The 20,903-nt window shown below is 52.4% G+C and overlaps 2 protein-coding genes across 2 annotated transcripts in view; one reads left to right on the forward strand and one right to left on the reverse strand.

Moving 5' to 3' along the window:
• Window positions 1-11,892, reverse strand: part of MFHAS1 (multifunctional ROCO family signaling regulator 1) — a 29,623-nt gene extending 17,731 nt beyond the window's left edge. Inside the window, exon 1 of the mRNA XM_086464569.1 lies at window positions 8,706-11,892. Coding sequence (XP_086320695.1) covers window positions 8,706-11,892 — 3,187 coding nt within the window. The remainder of the gene's footprint in view (window positions 1-8,705) is intronic.
• A 7,169-nt stretch (window positions 11,893-19,061) lies between these two features.
• TNKS (tankyrase) overlaps window positions 19,062-20,903 on the forward strand; it is a 144,041-nt gene continuing 142,199 nt past the window's right edge. The window contains exon 1 of the mRNA XM_086464640.1: window positions 19,062-19,572. Coding sequence (XP_086320766.1) covers window positions 19,062-19,572 — 511 coding nt within the window. The remainder of the gene's footprint in view (window positions 19,573-20,903) is intronic.

Genomic DNA, 20,903 nt, shown 5'->3' on the forward strand with positions numbered 1-20,903 from the left:
CTGCCGGCCTTTCACAGATGCGAAGGCACCAAATGCACTGCACGTCTCTCAAAGTCAAGCAAGACTAAATCACTGTGCTCACCTTCAATATTTTCCCACTGTGTTGTTTCACATAGCAGAAACAGCAGCTAGACACATGTGAAGCAAACTAGGTCAAGCACCTCTGTCTGAAGCCAAACTCTGCAGATTTTGGTGCTGTGGAAACCATGACTTAATTCATTTTTAGGAAGCTCATCAACAACCCTACCCTGCTACAGGGCAGGATCTGTCGCTTATCACATACCACTGCTCACTCTATTGCTGGAGTGGAAAACACTTGCTAAAAACGCAAAGAACACGCTCAAGAGGAATTCACAATGCAGAAATGTGAGTTACCATGTACAGATCATTCAAGAGAGGAGTCTTGAGTGAAGTATGCCACAATCTTGCATTCTGTTAGTACAAAACCCTACAATATTAATTTTATCATCAATCACAGCATGACGTCCACAAATCCCTGTCCTACCATTGTTGCACCTCTGTTTGTTTCCTTCCTGTTATGCTGTAACAAGGACGGCCTGAAAATTCTACAGACGGGTACCAGGCGAAGGAGGAGGGACCTCTCCCAGAACGGTCTGGGTTCCCTCTCATGCAACACAAAAATTATTATCTAAACTGGATGCTTGGCAAGCATCACCCTAAAACTGGGTAAAGAGGAAGATATCCTGGTATCGCTTCCATAAAGGGCCTTACAGAGATCACTTAGCCAAGCTTGTGAAACCCCGCTAACAAAAGCCCAGCAGAAGTTTCCTGTCATCTCAGCAGCACAATTCAGTGTAACCTAGAACAACAATACAGCTCCCTCCTGGAGTATTCAAGCACCACCTCTGAGTCAGCATGTGGCAAAACCACGCAGGTCTGAACACGATTTGAGATGCATCTTTGTTTTGTTCTGAAGATTACACTTGCCTCCACAGTTCAGTTTAGCCTGATGCTCACAAAGTGCCAAGTCTGACGGACTTCCCCACAGAAGTGTCTAGCTCACCTCAAAGCTGTCATCTGGTTCATGCAGAGCTTGCCATGCTGAACTGCCAACTAAAAATTGATGTTACCTTGTAAAGTCTGTAGGTCCTAGGCCAATTTCACACCCGTCCCCAGGAGCCCAACCTAGCCACAGCTAAAATCAGCAAGTAGGTCTACTCAGTATACCTTTGGGAGAAGCACAGAGCTCCTGAGAATGACCACTGGGAAAAAAACAAATCTGAAATTAAGGTTTTGCTTTAAACCACAACAACTCAAGCAGGCAAGCACTCCAGCAGTCACAGCTCAGTCCGGACATAGCCTCCATCCACTGGCCACAGGCAAGTCACCCCTAACCACAGACCCTGCATCAGTCCTAAACCACACCGCCATCAACCACGTTGGCAACCCAATCAGCGCTTTCAGGACCAGGCTTTAGCCAGGAAAATACCACAAGTACAATATGACTTCAGCCTTCAGGAGCCTGCTGGGGCAAGCCATAAGCCCTCAGAGACAGTCCAGCTGAACACCTCAAATGAAGTTTCTCCCAAAGCCCACCAGCCAGTTGATTCACAGGTCTTGAAAACCCCAGACCCAGTTCTTATATCTAGTTCCCAACAAAGAAACTGCTAGAGGGCAAATCTCTCCCAGTTCCTCAGCTGGAACAAAGGCTGCATCCACACACGGGATCTTCCCATTGCAGGCTGTAAACTGTGTCCACTCAACAGCTTCCAAAAATGCCAAGGCCTTCTCAACTTCCATACGAGACACAGCTCCTTCACACTGTGGTCACCAGAATCCCATCAGCTCTCCTGCTGTAGGCAAGGAGATCACTGTACAGCAGACCAAGGAGGCAGGCTGAGACTCCTATGACCCAGCTGCATCGCTTTCTCAGACCCATGTATGTTCCTAGCTAGCCAAAAGCACCAACACATTTTGTTTGCAGCAGCAGTTCAATTGTTACAACTGACACAGTACTTTAAGGACTCTCTCCCCACTCTGTCCCTACAAGGTGTTCCCTTGAATAGCACATCCTTAAATTGGCATCTCACAAGCTCACCTGAGAAGAGGTGACCTTATTTGGCACCAGCCAGCTTGCTCACTCTCAGAGCTGCCCACATCTGTATAGCAAGCACAAGTACCACAAGCAAGAAGAGGGAAATAAAAGTAACTGGTCATCTTGTATTCACCCCCCAGACCACAGTTTTCTCTACCCATCTGCAGAAGTTATTTTTCCTCTAGTCACAACAGAAGGAAAAAAAAGGTAAAAAAATTTGTACTCTGATGACTTCCAAGAATTCAAACCCAAACCAGAATTTTTAATTAAATATGTTTTCTCCTTTCTCCCCTGGCAAACTGCGTTCAAGAGCCAAACAACTAGCAAATCACTAACTGAAGAGCATGCTAGTCTACCACAGTTACCTGATTAACACCGTAAATGCAACAAGATGCCACAGCATACAGGAGAACTACCTATGACATGCACTCATACTTTGCTTTTAAACTGATTCTTTTTTTTTTCAGGCCTCTATCACAATGTCAAGTAACATGTTCATAACATCACCAAAAGGCAATAAAGACTCAGCAATGTGGGCGATTTCCCACCATGCTCTCCTGAGATGCAAAAGGAGCAGGACCTTGCAATGTATCTGCATGCAGATCATGCACATGACACATCTCAACCAAACTTACATGGGAAAAGTTTTCACACACAAATGTTTTTGGAAAGAGGCACCACACCACCAGGAGTGCATTTACACAGCAGGAAGCAAAGCACGTGTCCACTGCGTGCTGAAGCAGAGCACAAATCAGTCCCCACGTAATCAATTGACTCTGGAGAGGGTAAAACCTACATTAGCATTTTATCTCACCCCCACAGTCAGTAGTTTTTAAATAGTTCTCATGCATTGAAACAAATGCACTGCGCATCTCTTTTATAGGTAATTTCCTGTGAAGATAAATTTCAGTGACTGTAAAAATAAAAAACACAAACCAAAAAGTAATGCATTGAAGGCAAAGAAATCTGCTTTGCTTCACTAACCAAACCAAAAAGATCCATGCAACCAAATCTAGCATTTCCCTGGTTCAGTGATGGCAGCTCAAAGTCCAGAGGCCCAAAGACCAGAACTGACTCCCATGTGGAATGCGGAATGGCAAGAGAAGCTGTTAAGGAGCAAACCGGAAGAGTCTTCTTGTACCAAGCTGACATACCAGGAAACCTTTCCTTCAGCAGAAATGCTTTTAGCATAAGGAAGAATATTCCTTCAAACTGTTAAATATGCATGTTGCCATCCTAATTTCAAGTAATTTTAGCAAGCTCCATATCAGGAGCCTTAATAAAAAGCCCCCAAACACACACAATACAAGGTAACCAGACACTGCAGGCAGCAGGACAGCTTTAAGAAGGAAATTCAAAGCCTCAGCCTTTCTTCTGGCATCCACAGTCGAGTTTGTTCCTCCTGTTCCTGTGTCATCCCAAGCCAGACTGTCAGGCACGAGCCAGCTCTGTGCTGGCTACTCCAGTTCTCCCCAAGGTCTGGTTCCCCCACCTACACCCCACCAGGCACAGTCCCATGGCAGCCATCCACACGGAATAATACACTCTTCCTCTGGCAATTTCTCTGCCTTCTCCAAGATCACTAACGTTTGCTGTCTTTTTGCTGAATGTGTTAAATTAGAGGATGCCTTACCACAGCCCCCAAGCAAGAGGGCCTCAAATGCTCACCATGCAACACACAACATTAAAGAAATCTCTAGAAATCCCTGGTGGTAAACAGACTGTGTTTCTACACCATTACATACAGCAAGTCACACCACTTGAGGTTGTCACTCCAGTAGCACAGAAATCAGCTCATGTTGGTAAGCTCAATAATCAGTGCTACAGCTTCTCCAAGTTAACCAATTGAACTGTTCTCTTCTCCTGAATCACAGGGCTTCATTCAGCTTTCTTCTGCCACCCAGATCATCCATGTCCAGTGCTCCACTGTGCTCAAGTCTTGCCCTGCTGTCTGATTACACCACAGTACTTCGCTGAAGCCACAACCTTAAGGGAGCGTGACAACAGCCCCAAAACTGCTGCAGCATCTACTTTGAAAGACAGGCAAAAAAGACTCCACCCTCAAATAGGGAAAATAAAAGGCTACCAAACGCTAGCAACAGGCTCTATAACAAGCAGGTGTTGCTCTACTGCAATTGCCTGTGAAAAAAACCCCAGCCACTTACAATATAACTACAAAGCATAATCAGATACCTGACATCAGCCTTTTATTGAGAGGCAGCTCAGATTTTGGAGCAACTTCTGAGACCTTCTGACAAAACCAGTCCCACCTGCTCCCTCCTCAGCTTGCATGGGACTTGACAGCATGACACATCATGGAATCTTCCACCTCTCCATCTCCTGACTCCATCTCAGCCACCAAGAGAGTCCATGCTTGCTTTTGACTCCAACACAGGGATGGTGAGCATGGTTCACTTCAAGTCACATGAATAAGGTGGCCTAGAATTAGCTCTGCTCTGGGTGTGACACAGTTTCACAGGGGACCTACGCTATGATACCTCCATCTGTACCCCTGAAGGTGACTGGCATGCAACCCTTGCTTCTGCTCACCTTTGATGTGGGAGATGGGCAGAGTAGAGGCTCGTGCTCTCCTCTCTGATACCTTAGGAGGCGGGCAGCTAGGCAGGCAGGAGGTGTGCCCTTCCTCTCCATAGGAGACCTCTTGCCAGTCATCCAGCATTTCTCAAAGCTCCCAATAGCTTTGCAGCATCCTTTTGGAGAGGGGCTACTAGGCTCACACACAATATCTTTGCCCGTGCCTTTCTGTCTGTTGTCACATTTTTAATCTGAAAACCCAGATCATCTTGTCTTGTCTGTGACAGCATTTTGCCCATTTTCTGCAACAGACAAAGCCCCTGGCTTTCTTAAGGTCTGTGTTCATACAGCTAACTTCACAGGCAGGAATAAAGGAAAAACACTGGTCAAACACAATAATCCCCACTCCAAACAGCAACAGGATGACACGCTGGACATCAGGCCACCTTATGCAGTCCACAGACTGGGAGAGTCCAGACTGGCTCAGACCCAGCCTAGCACAGGGCAAGAAGAGACAGCAGCAGAGCAGTTAGCAGGTGCACATGAAGGCAAGCTTGGAAAACCCAGTCACATTTGTTCAAACAAAGCACACGTGTCTACTATCAGACAGATGGCAAATCACCTCCAACCCCCCAATCCCAAGTCACTTAATAGCTTATGGGACACGAACGACCTAAAAGCCCGTCAGCCCAGGGGCCGATACAAAATCACACCATTTCACAATGACTGCAACAACCCAATTGAGGTCTCATCGTCCTGGAGCGGCTAACTATTCTTGTTGGCCGCTCCAAGCAGGAATATGCCTTTCACAGCCTGGCAGGGATACTTTCATTTATATACAGTGCAAATGTAAAAGAAAAAAAAATAAAAATCCCAACACACCACTTACCAGCCGAGCGGATGACTGCAGCCTCAAAGCACACTAAGATTCCAGCTTAGATGCCAATTCAGTTACTATTTCATCCAGCTACAAAACTGCTTCAAACACAAAAACTTCCTTAAAAGGACCCTATAAAGGCATTTTTATAGCACTTTTATTCACTGTTTGTTTGCAGTAAACCCTCCAAAGACTGAATCTAGAATCTCAATTCTTATTAACCATGTGTTAATCAATGGAAGTTACAGAGCACACATGTGCAGGACCAAGAGGGAAGGGGAGGAAAAGCAAGGATTAACCCTCAACTCATGAACAACAAAGTCCCCCCTTTGAAGGGGATTCCAATGAAAATTTTGGATGACCAAAGAATGCACCATCGGTTTCATGAATGACGACACAGATTGCGCAACCAGACACACAGACTGCACTTCCATTTTTGAGCACAAATTTGGCAGTGTCTCCACAGAAGTATTTCCCTTATTAAGGTCAACAGGCTGCAAAGCAGTTCTTCAGTGCAGTCCTAAAAAGACCACAGCCCTATTTAAGAATTAGCAGTGTTGTAACTGCCAGGGATTTCCTCTGGAAGAGTTTGGAAAGAAACAGACATCTCCCTCGCTACACATTTTCGTAACTTTAAACCCATCTCTTTCCTACACCCTGGTAAAAACGATGCCAACCACGATTCATTTGCACAAGAGCAAGCTTGGCAGCACAACTTCAAACACACACACCTCCTGATTAACAAAATCAGGACAAAAAAAAGTCTTTAGCTTCACAATTACCATTTAGGGGCTCCTAAACAGTCTTTTATTCATACAGCAGATACATAGCAAAGAATATTTTAGATTAAATGCAGACACACTGGCCTCCCCAAGCCAAATGATGGTTCACATTTTTCAAAAAAATCCAGGTCATAGCTGGGCAAGATTTAACCATCATCCAAGAGGACAAGCAGGTTTCTCGATTAATTGCAGCCTATAATCATTCTTCAGCACTTCCACAGATCAGCCCTGCCTTTGAAACACATTTGTCTTCTCAACATGCTCTTCCCTCAGCTAGACTCGCATAGTATTTGTCTTAAGACAGTCACCCCCTGTCCCAAGGCAGGGCCACTTGGGATGCTAAGTCCTGTGCCCCTGGCAGCAAGGCCAGGCTTCTCCCCTGGAGAAATGCTGCAACACCCTTTCCAGAGGCAGTTATCACCCAGGTGGCATTCAGAGGCCTGGACACAAGCCCCTGCTCCTTCCATGCCCAACGATGCACTGCTTACCTGCACCCCCCCTTCCCAGCACACCTACCCTGGCTCCCAGGTGAGAGGAATCCTTTCCTATCTCTAAGGAAACATACACGGCACAGCCAAATCCAAAGGAAAAGGCCCTTCATTTTCAATGCCCCCCTTATGCTTCCAGCCCTGCTCTGACTGTCACTGGTCAGCACAGACGCCAGTCGTCTGCAGACTGTTCGTCTCCCCTTCACATTTCACTTTTACAGCATCATCTACTCACCTGGGAAAAAAAAGCATTAGCCACAAAACATTCACCAAAAAAAAAAAAAAGAATAAAGAAGATATGTAACTGCAGATCTGAATTATTCACAAACTAAACCTTCAATAGCCACTCATCACACCTGCACATACAGTTTGCTGTCTTGGCTGATTTTGGCAGGGTTTTGGTTTTGTTGGTTGGTTGGTTTTGGTGTGGGGGTTTTTCGGGGGGGCTGTGGGGTTTTTTTTAGTGGTTCTGTGTTTTTTTTAGTCTTCGGGGGTTTTTTTGGAAAGCAGATCACATTGCCCCAAGCCCCATGTCAGAAGCAAGACCCAGCATGCAGATACCACTCAGTAAGTCACACAGCATGGGTTCACCCCCCACCCCTCCAAGTCTAACGGCCCTTACATAAGCTAGCACAGTTAGAGGGAGATGCAATCCACGGAGCCAGGATGTGGGCTGAGGAGCAAACAGCACCTCCTTATTTTCAAGGTTCAGAGAAAAAAAGAGGAAAAAAAAACCAAAACAAAAAAACAAACCCCAACCAAAACAACCACCCAAAACACACCTTATTATTCACATTTGCCTATGAACTAATTCAGCACCACTGCTTGCTTTAACTCAAATCATACTCCAGTCCCCTCACAATTTCAGGCTACCTGTAAATAAAGAATTCTCTGACATATTTCCAACATGGGGGGGGGGGGGTTGGGGGGTGTATAAAAAGTGCCCATTTCTGGAGTCCTGCTTGCAGTTCAGACTGCATTTTGATTTCACGCAGATTTACACACCAAAGCACCTTTCCCATGGCCCCCGCAAGCCCCAGTACAAACCCAGCAGACGAGGGAGGACACAGGTTAGGAGGCAGTACCTGCATACATACAAAGTAAAACAGATGCTCCTGGAAAACACCACCAATAAAACCACGACTTTAGAGGCAACAGCTTTAAAAAGCACCACAACCAGTCATATTTCAGACGAAGAGAGAGATTATGCTTTTTCCGTTAGACGAAGGAGGAGAGAGTATGGAAAATAATTGCTGTCAAGAATAGCTCCAACACACGCAGTCTGGGAATCACTTCTAGGTGAGACACTCAAACAAAGAAGATGGAGCATTCCTCTCTCTTCAGGGAGGAATTCTCCCTGCTAGAGACAGGGCTTCTGTACAAGAAAGCACTTTTTATACAGGGCCTACGGAGACCAACACACCCATTGTCTACCAGGAGGAGCTTTCATGCATTCAGAGAGGCTGCAGCACAGGCCAGGTTTTGGGGGTGGAGGGTGGAAAGGGGGAGGGGGGGGGGGGGGCCGGACACCTGCGGTCTTTCTCTATCTGCATTTACAAGCAGCCTCAAGGAAGGGGGAGCTGCAGGGTAAAGGGAATTAGGAAAAAAACGGAGTGCCATTCAAAGGAATCGAAACAAGGAGAAGGACAGGTCAGGGTCTTTTCAACAATGGCACTGCAGACGCTCAGGGCCAAAACCCAAAAAGCAGAGAGAAAAGGTACGGACAAAGGGGGATGCAACACCCCCCTCATCTCAGAATAGGGTTATTTTAAGCCTGTCTCCTTGGAGCTACCCTAATATTTTCTCTCATGCCTCAAGTCACCAGGGAAGGGAGTTAGAGCAGAGGAGAGAGAAGGAAAAAAAAAAAAAAAAAAAAAAAAAAAGAGCTAAGACTGACACCATAAAACTCCCTTCTAGAAGGGGCAAAGCTACCGAAGAGATGAAAGGCAAGCTGGGCTGTGCCTTACCTGGAAAAGTGTGTGGGTTGGGTGACCCTCTTTTAAGGCACTTTGAACAGAGGACGTGCACAGTGTAGTACAGGCCCGGCCACTCCTGCAGCAGGACATTCAGTTCTTCCACTAAAGGGGTAATAGCTTGCCAAGCTGTCCAGATATTTGGTAGGGACGCGTGACTAGCGATAGACAGAGTATCTGGCTGCAGAGCTCCCTTGGCAGGCCGGTAACTCACCACCACGGGCACCTTTCCCCGGTAGGCATAGATCTGGTATTTGCCATCTGACCGCTGAACCACGTGGCTGTTAATCTGGACGCTATAGCGTGCAAACAAGCCGGGTGGGAAAATGAATGGAAAGCTATATTCAATCTGCAGCTGCTCGACCACGAAGGACTGTCCGCTCAGATTGGCGCCGTTGATCCACGCCTCCGCATGGGGCACCTCATTTTTCACGTAGCAGGGAAACTTGTACCAAGCAGCCGCCCCATTTAGGGGCTTGCATTTGGGTTTGTTGACACAGTAACAGAGCCCCATCTTCTCCAGCAGCTCCAGGATGAGCTGCAGATCCTCCCGGCTCTGGATGTGGGGCTTAAGAAGGAGACGGATAACGTGGGCAGGGAGGAGGCCGTGCAGCAAGAAGCCCTCCACATAATGATGGAGCTGAGTGGCCCTCAGTTCGTCAATGCAAGTGTCGCTGAGCAGTTTCTGGAGCAGCACGGTGGCATCACGCTGGCAGAAGACGTTGAGGATGTCAATGAGCCGCGGCAGGTTGTGAAACACATACTCCCGCAAGGTGAGATGCTCCTCGAAGTAGAGCAGCTTCCCACTCTCGTGTAGGTAGGACAGGGCACTCTGGAGCCGATCCTCTGTCAGGCCTGCCTGCAAGCCCAATCGGGCAGAGTCCCACCAGCTAAGCCACAGCTGCTGAGCTTGTGGCTGGAAGTGCAGCTCCTCCAGCACTTGCCAGGATTTGGGCAACACCCGGTGCAGGTTTGGAAAGATATCCCGGTGCTCAGCCACCGAGAGGAGCTTGTCCCGCAGGCGACGCACTTGGCAACGGTCCTGGCAGCTGAAAGGCAGCACTGGAGAGAGGATCTGTGGGCGGTGGTTGAGAAGGTACTGAAATTGGGCTTTTTTTCGCCGCAAGTTCTTGTCCGAGACCCCGTAAAAGGCAGCATGCGGGCTGGAGCAGCGCAGGTCAAAGTCCTGTCCCAGAGCCTCATCCACCTGCTGAACCAAGCTCTGGAGTCCCTCAGCATCCCTCTTCTCCTGCTGAGCAATCTGGTGATGGATGTCCAGGCACTTCTCTTCCAACTCTCGCTCTGCACAAAGGTCAGCATGGGTTCCCACCATGCACACCACAGCATGGGGCACCTTGGAACCGAGCCAGTGCAAGAAATAGCCCACAGAGGGGTAGAAGTGCTGAGGGATGTAGGCACTCAAATTCACCACCAGTACATACAGGGCTCCAGGAGAGAGGAAGAAAGACTGGATCACATCATAGCTCGGGTCCCCCGCCAGCTCATACACAATGAACGTCAGGCCCCTCTCTGCATCTGCTGTCCAGTCCATCACCTCAATGCCCTTGCTGCCTCCTGACAGTCCCAGTCCTGATGGTACTTGGGGGGCATTCGGTGGCAGTGACAGTGCAGGGCATGTTGTTTCCCCTTTCACTCGGTGGGAGGGCATGTGAGAAGGGATGCCCTGCCGCTCAATCGGGAGATGTTCCAGCTGCTGCATGGCAGGTACCCGTGCTGAGGAAGCATCCTGAGGCTCTGGAAAGGGGCAACACCCAACTGGCACTCTCCCAACATCCTGCTGCTGCCCAGGGCACCCTCTGGGCTGGGTGCTCCCTGCCTCCAAACTTCCCATGTCCTCCCTCTGCCCATCCTCCTCCATGAGGCATCGTCTCAGCAGGGTCTTTCCCGCATCCTTTAGGCCCATGAGGACCAGCTTGAGGCGGGGTTTGAGGGCAGGCTGGGAGTGGGCCAGCTCTTGCTGGTAGGCTGCGATGTAGGGGATGCCTTTCATGCACACCTCATAGGGGGGCTGGATGAGGGGGTTGTCTTTGATCTTCCACAGGGTGATGCGGGAAAGCTGCCCAAAGCCCTCGGGCAGGATGGCAATCTGGTTACCTTGCAGGACCAGCTCCTCCAGGCTATGGAGGAGCACAATGGAGTCAGGCAGGTAGCGGATGCGGTTGTTGTCCAGCCAGAGGGTGCGGAGCTGGCGGAGCTGACAGAGGTGAGGGGGCAGCAGGGTGAGCTGGTTGCGGCTCAGGTAGAGCTCTTCTAGACTGGGCAGCGCCAAGATGGCAGCGGGGAACTCCCCCAGCAGATTGGAGGAGAGGTTCAGCATCTTGAGCCGCTGCAGGCTGCCAAAGCCGGCGGGCAGCGCCTGCAGCCGATTGCCGTCCAGCATGAGGCTCTCGAGGGCGCTGAGCTGGCAGAGACCCTCGGGCAGGGCCGCCAGCCCGGTGCCACTTAGCCAGAGGATCTTGAGGCGGCGGAGGGCGGCGATGCCCTCGGGGAGGGCCCCGAGGTGGCGATTGCCAGAGCAGTCGAGCTCCTCCAGGGCGGCTAGCTCTAGCAGTGGGGCGGGGAAGGAGGGCAGCAGGTTGTGGTCGACGTCGAGGGCACGGAGGTGCCGCAGGCGGCCCAAGCCCTCGGGCAGGCGGCGCAGGCGGTTGAAGCTGAGGTCGAGCTCTTCGAGGCGGCCCAGCTCGGCGAGGCGGGGGGGCAGGCCCGGGCCCTCGGCGCCCAGCTCGTTGTGGCTGAGGCTGAGCTTCCGCAGGCCCCGCAGTCCCGCCAGAGCCCCGCCGTCCCCCAGGCCCCGCAGCCGGTTGTGGCTCAGGTCGAGCTCGGCCAAGCGGCCCAGGTGGCGCAGGGCGGCGGCGGGCAGGCGGCCCAGCCGGTTGCGCCGCAGGCTGAGCACCCGCAGCCCGCTCAGGGCGGCGCCCACCTCCTCAGGCAGCTCCTCCAGCCCCCTCCCGCTCAGGTTCAGCGCCTCTAACTCCCCCAGGGCCGCCGCCGGGGGCGGGCGGCGAGGCGCGGCGGCGGCAGTGGGGGGCGGCGGCGGCCCCCCCGGCGGCCCCGCGTCCGGCTCGGGCTCGGGCTCAGCGGGGCCGCCCCGCAGCTTCCGTGCGCGCAGGGCGGCGTCGCGCCACAGCCGCACCGCCTTCGGGGGCTCCGTTTGCGCCATGGCCGGGGGAGCGGGCCCCCGCCCCGCCCGACCCTACCTGCCGCCGCCGCCGCCGCTGCTGCTCGCCATGGGCGCGGCCGCGCTGCGCGTCGCCGCCGCCACCGCTGCCGCCGCCGCCGCGACGGGCTCGGGGCTCCCCGCGGCTCCGCGCCGGCACTGCCAGCCGCACCGCGCCGCCCCGTGCACGTAGCCGCCGCCGCCACCGCCCCGCCGGGGGCGGGACGCGGGCACGGCCCGCCCCGCACCGCCCGCGGGGGCAGCCTGCCCCGCCAGTGCCGCGCCGCCCCCGCGCCGGGGAGAGCCGGCCCCTGCCGTGGGGACGGACCGTCGGCGTCGGGACACCTCGCCCCGGCCTGCCTGGAAACCCCCGCCCGCCAGGCACCGGCCGCTCCTCCCGGGGAGAAGGGTCCCTGCGTCCGGCCCGAGTCTCCCAGCCTGCGGCTCCCGCCCCTTGCACCGTCTGGCACGGCCCGAGAGAGCGGCCCTGCCGCCTCCCTACGGCCCCTCGGGTGACCCTGGTGGGGGGAGCCCGCCTGGCGCTGGGAGGCGGTGGTGCGGGCAGCGGTAGTGGTGCCGCCGGGAGCCCGGTGTGTGACAGCAGCCGCCGCCCCGGGGTCTTGCCCTGGCCCCGCTTCGCTGCGAGGTCTGTGGGAGCAGACAGCTCACCCCGCGGAGTAACAGCAAAAGCTCTTGCGTTGCTAATCTCCGCGTCATTTCTGCACCAGGCAAAGGCTGGTTTTTCATCCAGCCTCGCAAGAAACCGAGATTAACCTTCCTTCCCATCAAATAAGCGTGTTTCCGTGTTGGAGGGTGGGAGAGCCTGTGACCCGCTAGTTAGAGCAACTCTGCCACCTTCCTGCCGTGCTTTGTTTCCTTTGCTGCATACATCTGGCCAGATCCCGAACACTGCCTTCTTCAGGATCCTCAGCCAAGCTTTGCTCCTAGGGCTCAGAGAAATATGCCCGGAAATTCCCACCACTGATAATAGGGGCCGCGAGGCAGACTGCCGGAGCCTGGGGACGCTCGGTTCTCCATGACCTTACCCTTGCAAATGTCAGTGATGCGCCGTAGCAAAGGTTCAAAGGTGTTAAAATGTCGCTGTCTTTGTACAGCACTGAATACTCCAGCGTGCTTTGGGGGCCTGAAAACAGGCACTTCCTCCCACCTTCCCATTGTTGTAACAGCTGCCATTAAAGCATGTTGTAAGCTGTTACTTCAAAGCCACAGAGAGAAAGAAAAGCATTTGAAATGAAAAGTGGGCCACGGGGCAACCAGTTTCACAGCCTTTATTTTCTTCTTTATTGGGGAGAACCCTCACAAGAACAACACCTTCGCTTTCAGTGTCCCTGATCATCTAACCATGCTCCCGCTTGGAGGGAAGTGACCTAGTGTGGAGCTATAATCACTGCACTAAATTAGTGAATTTACTGATTACTAAAACTACAGATCACAAAGGCTCAGGTTCAGTTCCCATCTTCAGAGAAGCAGGGACAAAATCACCTTTTCAGTCCCTTTGAGTCCTAACAAACCTTCACTAGGTTTCTGCTAGATGCCTTTCTGAGCACAAGGTCAGCCCTGGGTAGTAAAAAAAATTGCAGCGTTGGCTGGTAAAGCCAAACAAAGGATGCAAAGGACAGGGAGGAAAGCCCACATGCCTGGGAGAAAGCATGGCTGTGTGAAGACCCAGTTCAGGAGCTGCCCAAAGAGGCAGAGGCAGTCCTGCGGTCTGGGCCCATGGTTTGGCTCCCAGGCCACCACTTGGGCTCAGGGGAGGCGGGTATGCAGGGATACCCACAATCCAGGAGACTCTTCTGAGAGGGACCAAACCTGAGGATAAAGCTCTTCCCATCCTTCCTGCTTGGCTGGTGTCAGATCCTGACCCTGGGAAACAGAGATACTTCATGGCCTCTTGCTAAATTGTGCCCGTCTAGAGCTAGTTTCCAGGCTTGCCCTCGTTTATTTTCAGAACATTCCTGCAGTGAGTCAGTACATCTTTTATTTGAGCTAACGCAGTTTTTGTGACTTTGCTCTTCCTGAAGATCGCTGGGGAAGCAGCCCTTCTCTGCATGCCAAAAGGAGCACTCTCCTTCCCCACTTCCAAAGTAGCACATTCAATTATTCCTGGGCAAAGAGTAATTCTCTTCTCCCACCCTCTTGACCAATTGCTTATGATACCAGGTTGATTGTTTCATTTCCAACTCTCTACATGCAAAACCACTCAGCCTGTCGCTATCAAAACCACGTTTTTAAATCCAGATGACATTTCGAGAAATAAAAGATCTCTGCAGGGCAAATTGACTCTGGCATGAAATTTGCAGGTAATTTTCTTCCTCCCTGTGCCTTGTGCACAGAGAAAGCAGCATTGTTATTAGGGGCCACCCACCTCATGATGCCTGTGGGCACTGCAAGCCCTCTCTGAAGCCAGGGCAGGCTCCCAGCTGCTCTATGATCTGCAGCAAGTGTAACTCAAAAGGCTGCCACTCTGCACTATCCTCTTGCTTCCCACGGGAAAGCTGGACAAACCCCTCCATCGGGGACGCTTCAAGCAGCTGCTCGACTCAACCAGCTGAAAAATACCAGGGAGAGAAGAGCTTATTTCCGTTTGCCTGCTACTAGAGGTCATGGCCTGTATTAAACACATCTTTCTGACAGCGTGCAAGGACAGCCAGTGAGGAGCCAAAACCACTATCACAAAATATGCAAAGCAGTAGGAGCTGAATGCCTCCCAAAGGTAATGAAGAGGGGGAGAAAAGTCATGCAGCACTAGTCAAACTTTGATGAGCTCCTGTAGGTGGTGAATGAAGCTAAGGCAGAAAAAACATGATGAGCAGCATGCTGACACAAAGACATTCCCAGTGCTGCTTGGAGGTTGTCCAAGGAGGAAAGCTCTGGTGCTTTCCCACAAACCTTACATTTTATCCTACTATACCTGCACAGGTGTGCAAATCTGTGAGTCACTTCAAACAGCCACAGATGGTGGCTCTTGGCTTCTTCAACACATTCACCACAGTTAAAGCTGCCAGTTGTTAGTGGGATACTTTCTGGGGAAACGGAAGATTCTGTTTCTCAGAAAACGTAGCTTTTGCTACAGACCTAGATGATCCCTTGTCTTCCCATCTGCTTAGGCATAGGAGACATGTTTCTCCGAACAGGACTTCCTCTTGATTTACCCATCAGCATACTAGAATTCCATTAAACATGAGCAGTAGCATGCTGGATGCTGGTTTTAGAGCCATTTCCTATTGGAGCTTAAAAATATTCAGAAACCACCCCAAGCCCCTCTCCCAGCCATCATCAGCTGGGGCTGAGAGGCAGGTGGCTGTAAAATTGCCAGTGATGCTATAAAGCATTTTGTTTTTTTAAAAAAGGAATTAATCCCATTTCAGTGGATTCCATTGTATGCCAGAATTGCATTTGGAGTTATTAATTTTAAATAGTGGCCCTGGAAGGTCCTATCTATGGGATTTAATTACTTGGCTGAAGTCTGAGGTGCCTCCACTTTACTGAGCCCTGCAGCTGCATCATTAATAAGATTTCTATCCAAAGCACCTCCCTCCTGGGTCAGGTAAAAGACACTGAACTATTAATGGTATTTTAGAGCCTGACTCTGGGCTTTGTGGGACAAGAGGTGCAAATGCAATCAGCCACTTGTGACAGGACGTGAACCTAAATCAGCTCAACTGAAGCATCAAGCTGCCTTGGCAAGTGGATGTGAGGAGCACTGTGGGCCACTGCAAAGCTCATGGGCTATGGCACCAGCACCAAGTGAGGCTGGCATCCCCTCAGGAGAGTGCTTGCCCTCCACACCACCATACACACAACCCAGGTGGTAAAAACCCCAAGTTCTGGCAGCAACTGAAGAAGCCATGACTGAATGCTCTCAAAGATCCTCCCCATGTTCCTTCTTGACCTTAAGTAGAAATCCTGTAAGGATAAGGAAATTTTTACCAGAACTGCGTTCCCCACACTGCTTTGCCCACCGTTTCTGCAGGAATGATATGAATCTACCCCAAGGCACACCAAGCGGTGTACAAATGGTGATGGCAGCACTTGAAGGGATCCTGGACTTGCTGTGGACAGGGGAAAGAGAAGGGTTGGGGTGGACAGCACTTGAGGCTGCTTGCCTCATCTCTCTGGAGGGGAGCAGTGCTGCTGTACATGTGGGGCAGGAAGGTGGAGGCTTGGGGAAACGGGGCTGCAATGGGATAGGGACCCCCATCCAATGGTGAGAGTCTGAAGGGGAGGTACATCCCCAGAACTGCTTGCCATCGTACCCTGTGAAACCCAGTGCCAGGCCCCATGGGCATGTTTCATACTGTGAATCCTAACCTCTTTACTTATTCCTTCCCAGGCACAGCTTTCATAGAATCACAGAAAGGTTTGGGTTGGAAGGGACCTTGAAGATCACCCAGTTCCAGCCTCCCTGCCATGGGCAGGGACACCTTCCACTAGACCAGGTTGCTCCAAGCCCCATCCAACCTGGCCTTGAACACTGCCAGGGAGGGGGCAGCCACAGCTTCTCTGGACAACCTGTGCCAGTGCCTCACCACCCTCACAGTAAAAAAAAAATTCTTCCTTATGTCCAACCTACCCGCTTTCAGTTTAAAACCGTTGTCCCTTGTCCTGTCATTACAGGCCCAGGTGAAAAGTCTCTCTTCACCTTTCTTGTAAGAGCCCCTTATATATTGAAAGACCTCAAAAAGGTCTCCCTGGAGATTTCTCTTCTCTCAGCCTGTCATCATAGGGGAGGTGCTCCGGCCCCCTGATCATCTTTGTAGCCCTCCTCTGGACTTGCTTGAGCAGGTCCATGTCTTTGTTGTGCTGGGGGCCCCACAGCTGAACACAGTACTACAGGTCGGGTCTCATGAGAGCAGAGCAGAGGGGGAGAATCCCCTCCCTTGACCTGCTGGCCACACTTCTCTTGATGCAGCCCAGGATACGGTTTGCCTTCTGGGCTGTGGGTGTACATTGCTGGCTCATGTCCAGCTTTTCATCCGCCAGTACCCCCAAGTCCTTTTCCGCAGGGCTTTCAGGAAAGGCTGACCCAGAATGTAGCTATTTCTTACTCATTTCTATAACCAACAATGAATTTTTAGGGCCACCATGTTCCTAAATCTTAAAAAATATTACTTCTATATTTTAAAATTTTTCAGAACATAGAACAAGTGTTTGCTTACTGATACATATCATAAAAGTGATGCTATCTGTAACCTTGGTTTATGGGAAATACAGAGAGGGGTAAAGGAATGTGATTTGTTTGCCACTGATGCCACAAAAGCAACTGGCTGGTGAAATACAGACTGCAGGAAGCCAGTGGTGAGCTGAACAAGTGCATACTGATGCCCTGGCCTCTTAAGTGTCTTGCAAAGCTTGGGCCTGACAAAGGGGATGTTGTAATCAGCTTGCAAAGTTCTTTGGGGAGTTTTGAATAGAAAGAAGGCTGCGAAGCAGCAGCTATCTCGAATTGGGTGTCAGGGAAGTCTTGCCAAGCTCTCTCAGTGCCTGGTCAAGGCCCACGGCTTCAAAGTCACGGCACGAACAAGAACCAAGCTGGGCACATTTAAGTGGATCTTCATTTATTGCTCCACCAGTCACGGGGATTGATTTCATGCCCACCCTCTCACCACTGGCAGAAAGGTACTAAGACCTAGACCAGATCCCAAATTGTTCTGAATTCCTGTTTTCTGATGTTCTGTGCCTCCAGCATTAGACCAGGTCAGCGGTTCTTCAGCACATCACACAGTGCTACACAAACACTTCCTAAAGCCCTTTCCCTACCAAACTACTAAAGCAGCTCTGTTTGCCAGGACGAGGCTGGCTGGCATTAGCCATATCCACTCCCTTTAATGGGAATTCCTCATCGCTCTCCCCATTCCCTGACCCATGGCTGCTGCCCCACCAGCGCTGGGAGCCCCAGTAGGTGGTTTATGGGGAATTCTCCAGGAATTGTTGCTGTTGGTATTTTTCCTGTCCATGGAACATCCCTTGTGCTCACAGATTAAAGTGAACGGGAGATCTCTTGGTGACAGTTATTGGGGTTTTCTGACTTCAACAGTTTACCCGTAATTGGTGTTTATATCCTCCCTGGACACCAGTCAGCCAGAAGCACTTTGGTCTCATTTTCCCGCTGCTTTCCAAATCCAAAACAAAACTCTTATTTAGATGCTTCTGCTTACTCCCATGCAGTTCGGAACATGCAGATCCGAGGTCCTTACGGGGCTGTTTCGGTCCCTGACACCCTTGCATTGCTCTCCCTCACCCTCAGCAGCGACAGCCACCGCCTCCCTTGCGGCCCTCGGCTCCCCTTCCCACCCCTCCGCACTTTGTTGCCTCCGATGCAGACGCAGCTGTACGTGGCGTTTTAGCGCCCGCCTTGCCCTGGAGGCTCTGAGCCTCTTTCCTCCCTGAAATGGGTGAAGAAACGGCCTTTCAGCTTGGCTAATAAACTTTGAAGGCGCTGCCAGACCATTTCGGTTTCTCCATCTCTTGCTCTCCCGCCGGTCTCGCTCCATCGTTTCCTCGCTTTGGGAAAGGAGCTGCACCGAGACGAGACCACACCGCGGGCTGGGCGGCTCGCAGGGGAGCAGAGGTGGCGAGCTCTCGTCCGGGCGCTGGCTCTCCAGCCCAGGCAACTCATCCACCCCCGCCGTGACCGGCACTCCGAAGCCGGCTACTGCCCTCGGCCCGGGCGCGGAGGTGGGCTGCCCCACCTCCCACCGCGGCTTCCCAGCTGCGACAGCGGACTCCGGAGGGGAACGCCGCCTCCCGCCCTCCTCTCCGGGGCCGTCGTCTCACCTGAGACCCCGCCGGCCCAGCGTAGGGCTCTTCTCCCGCCCCTTCTCCCGGTAACGGAAGCCGCGGCGGGGATTCCTTTCCCAGGCACGGTCGGCACCGCCCGAGGCTCCGCCCCACGCCGGAGGGGGCCGCCCCGTGCGGCCCCCAGGGGGCAGGCGCGAGCCGCTGCCCCGCCGCGGGGCGGGTCCCGGTGAGCCCGCGCCCCTGGCCGCCCCGCCTCGCCCCGTCCCGTCCCGTCCGTCCGCTACAGGGTGGGCGTCACGTCCGGATGCCGCGCGTTGGGATTGGCCAGGTGCGGGCGGAAGTGTGGGCGGGGGTTGCCGCCGTTGCCGCAGTGACGGGGGCCGAGAGGGGGGTGGCGGGGGAGGGCGAAGATGGCGGCGCCGCCGCGTCGCTCCCAGCACCACCACCACCATCACCCGCCACCCGGGCCGGCCTCGCCGCCGCCGCCGGCCACCGCCTCGCCGCCGCGCAGCCCCAGCCTCAGCCTCAGCCTGGCCCCGGCCGACTTCGCTCCCGCCGCGCAGCGCCACAGCCTGGCCGGCCCCGAAGGCGAGGCTCCCCCCGACGCGGAGCGGCCTCCGGCCCCAGAGTGCTCGGAGGGTGCGGGCGCTGCTGCCCCGGTCCCGCCGCCGGGCTCCGGCAGCAGCTCCAGCAGTTCCTCCTCGTCCTCCTCCTCGTCTGCATCGTCGTCGGTCGCGTCGAGCCCGGCGGCAGAGAGTCCCGAGGCGGCGGGCCCGGGCGCGGCGAGCGGGGCCTTCCGCGAGCTGCTGGAGGCCTGCCGCAATGGGGACGTGACGCGCGTGAAGCGCCTGGTGGACACAGGCAACGTGAACGCTAAGGACATGGCGGGCCGCAAGTCCACGCCGCTTCACTTCGCCGCCGGTGGGTACCGGGACCGGGGAGGGGCCGGGCCGTCCTCCTGTTGCTGGCGAGGGCAGTGACAGCGAGTGGGTCGGGACGGGGAGGGTACAGGTCCCGACCAGGCTCCCCGGGAGGAGCTTCCCTGGCTGCGGGGAGTGGACTTCCAGCATCTCGGTGGGTCAGGAGAACTCGAGCCGAAGCTGAGAGAAGAGGTGTAAGCACACTGCCCCGGCAGCCTTTTGCTGCAGGCTGGCGGGAGACGGCTATTAAATCTCCCTTTTTTTTTTTTTTTTTTCCTCGGAAAATGGAAGAATATCCTTCCTTAGGTTGAAATGAGTGGGTGTGGAGATCCTGGAGGCGTAAGGGAGGCTGTATGATCTGAAAGTCTGGATGTTTTTCTCCGTATTTGCTGCATAGGCTGCTGCAGACTTGTGCACGTGTGCTTAGGAAGTGAGAAACTGGAATTCGGGACAGAGTTGGCTTGAAGTTAAGGGTTTCAGGTGTGTTCCAGTAGCTCTTGAAAGTCAGGGACCCCTGTGATGTATGCAGACTTGATGGGAATCAAAGTTGATGCCTTGTACTTTGGAACTTGTTTTTCTTTTATTGGGGCATAACTGCTGATTGATCTCTGTGTCTCTTGTGGTTGGAGTGGGCTGGGGAAAGAAGTGGAGCAACTGAACTTGATAGAAGTTATAGATGTGTCCAGGAGAGAATATGCCTCTTAGTGCAGAGAAGAGATGTCATTATGATCAGAAATAATGTCATAAAAGCAGTTAACAGTGTGGTCCAACAGTTTACAGTACTAGAAGTGAACATTCTGGTATGTACAGTTATTACAGGTTAGTGTAGCCCATAAAGACAACATTTTGTACAGGCCATGGTCTTCACTGGGAGCCCAGGGCACGTGAAGTTCATGGTAAAAGTAAAATGAACAAGTTGTAAATCATCAGCCCTAACTCAGGACTTGCGCAATCGCTGGGTCTGTGGTCAGGCTGAGGGCTTTCTGACATGTGCCGCAGTGTTATGGGACTGGACTTTATGTAGTAACAGTTACAGATCTTGTTTGACCTTTAAGTGGTGCACTAGTACACAGAAATTAAGATAATTAACAGGACTGTATCGAGTGGTCTGTATTTAGATGCTGGCGTATGTCTCTAAAGCACTGTGTGGAAATTGATAATAAAAATTAAGATTTTACGGCACGGTGTTGCCTGGAATTCTGAATAGCGGTGTTCAATTTATCAGTCAGATAATACTCTTTGATATTGTATGTTTTCGTTTTCAAAGTACAAGTGGCCTGAGGAACTTTGGTCCTGAGCTGTTTCCTTTTCATTCTCTGATCCCTGAGCTCT

The sequence above is a fragment of the Leptosomus discolor genome, chromosome 4, assembly GCF_034619465.1.
Source record: "Leptosomus discolor isolate bLepDis1 chromosome 4, bLepDis1.hap2, whole genome shotgun sequence".
Taxonomy (NCBI): Eukaryota; Metazoa; Chordata; class Aves; order Leptosomiformes; family Leptosomidae; genus Leptosomus; species Leptosomus discolor.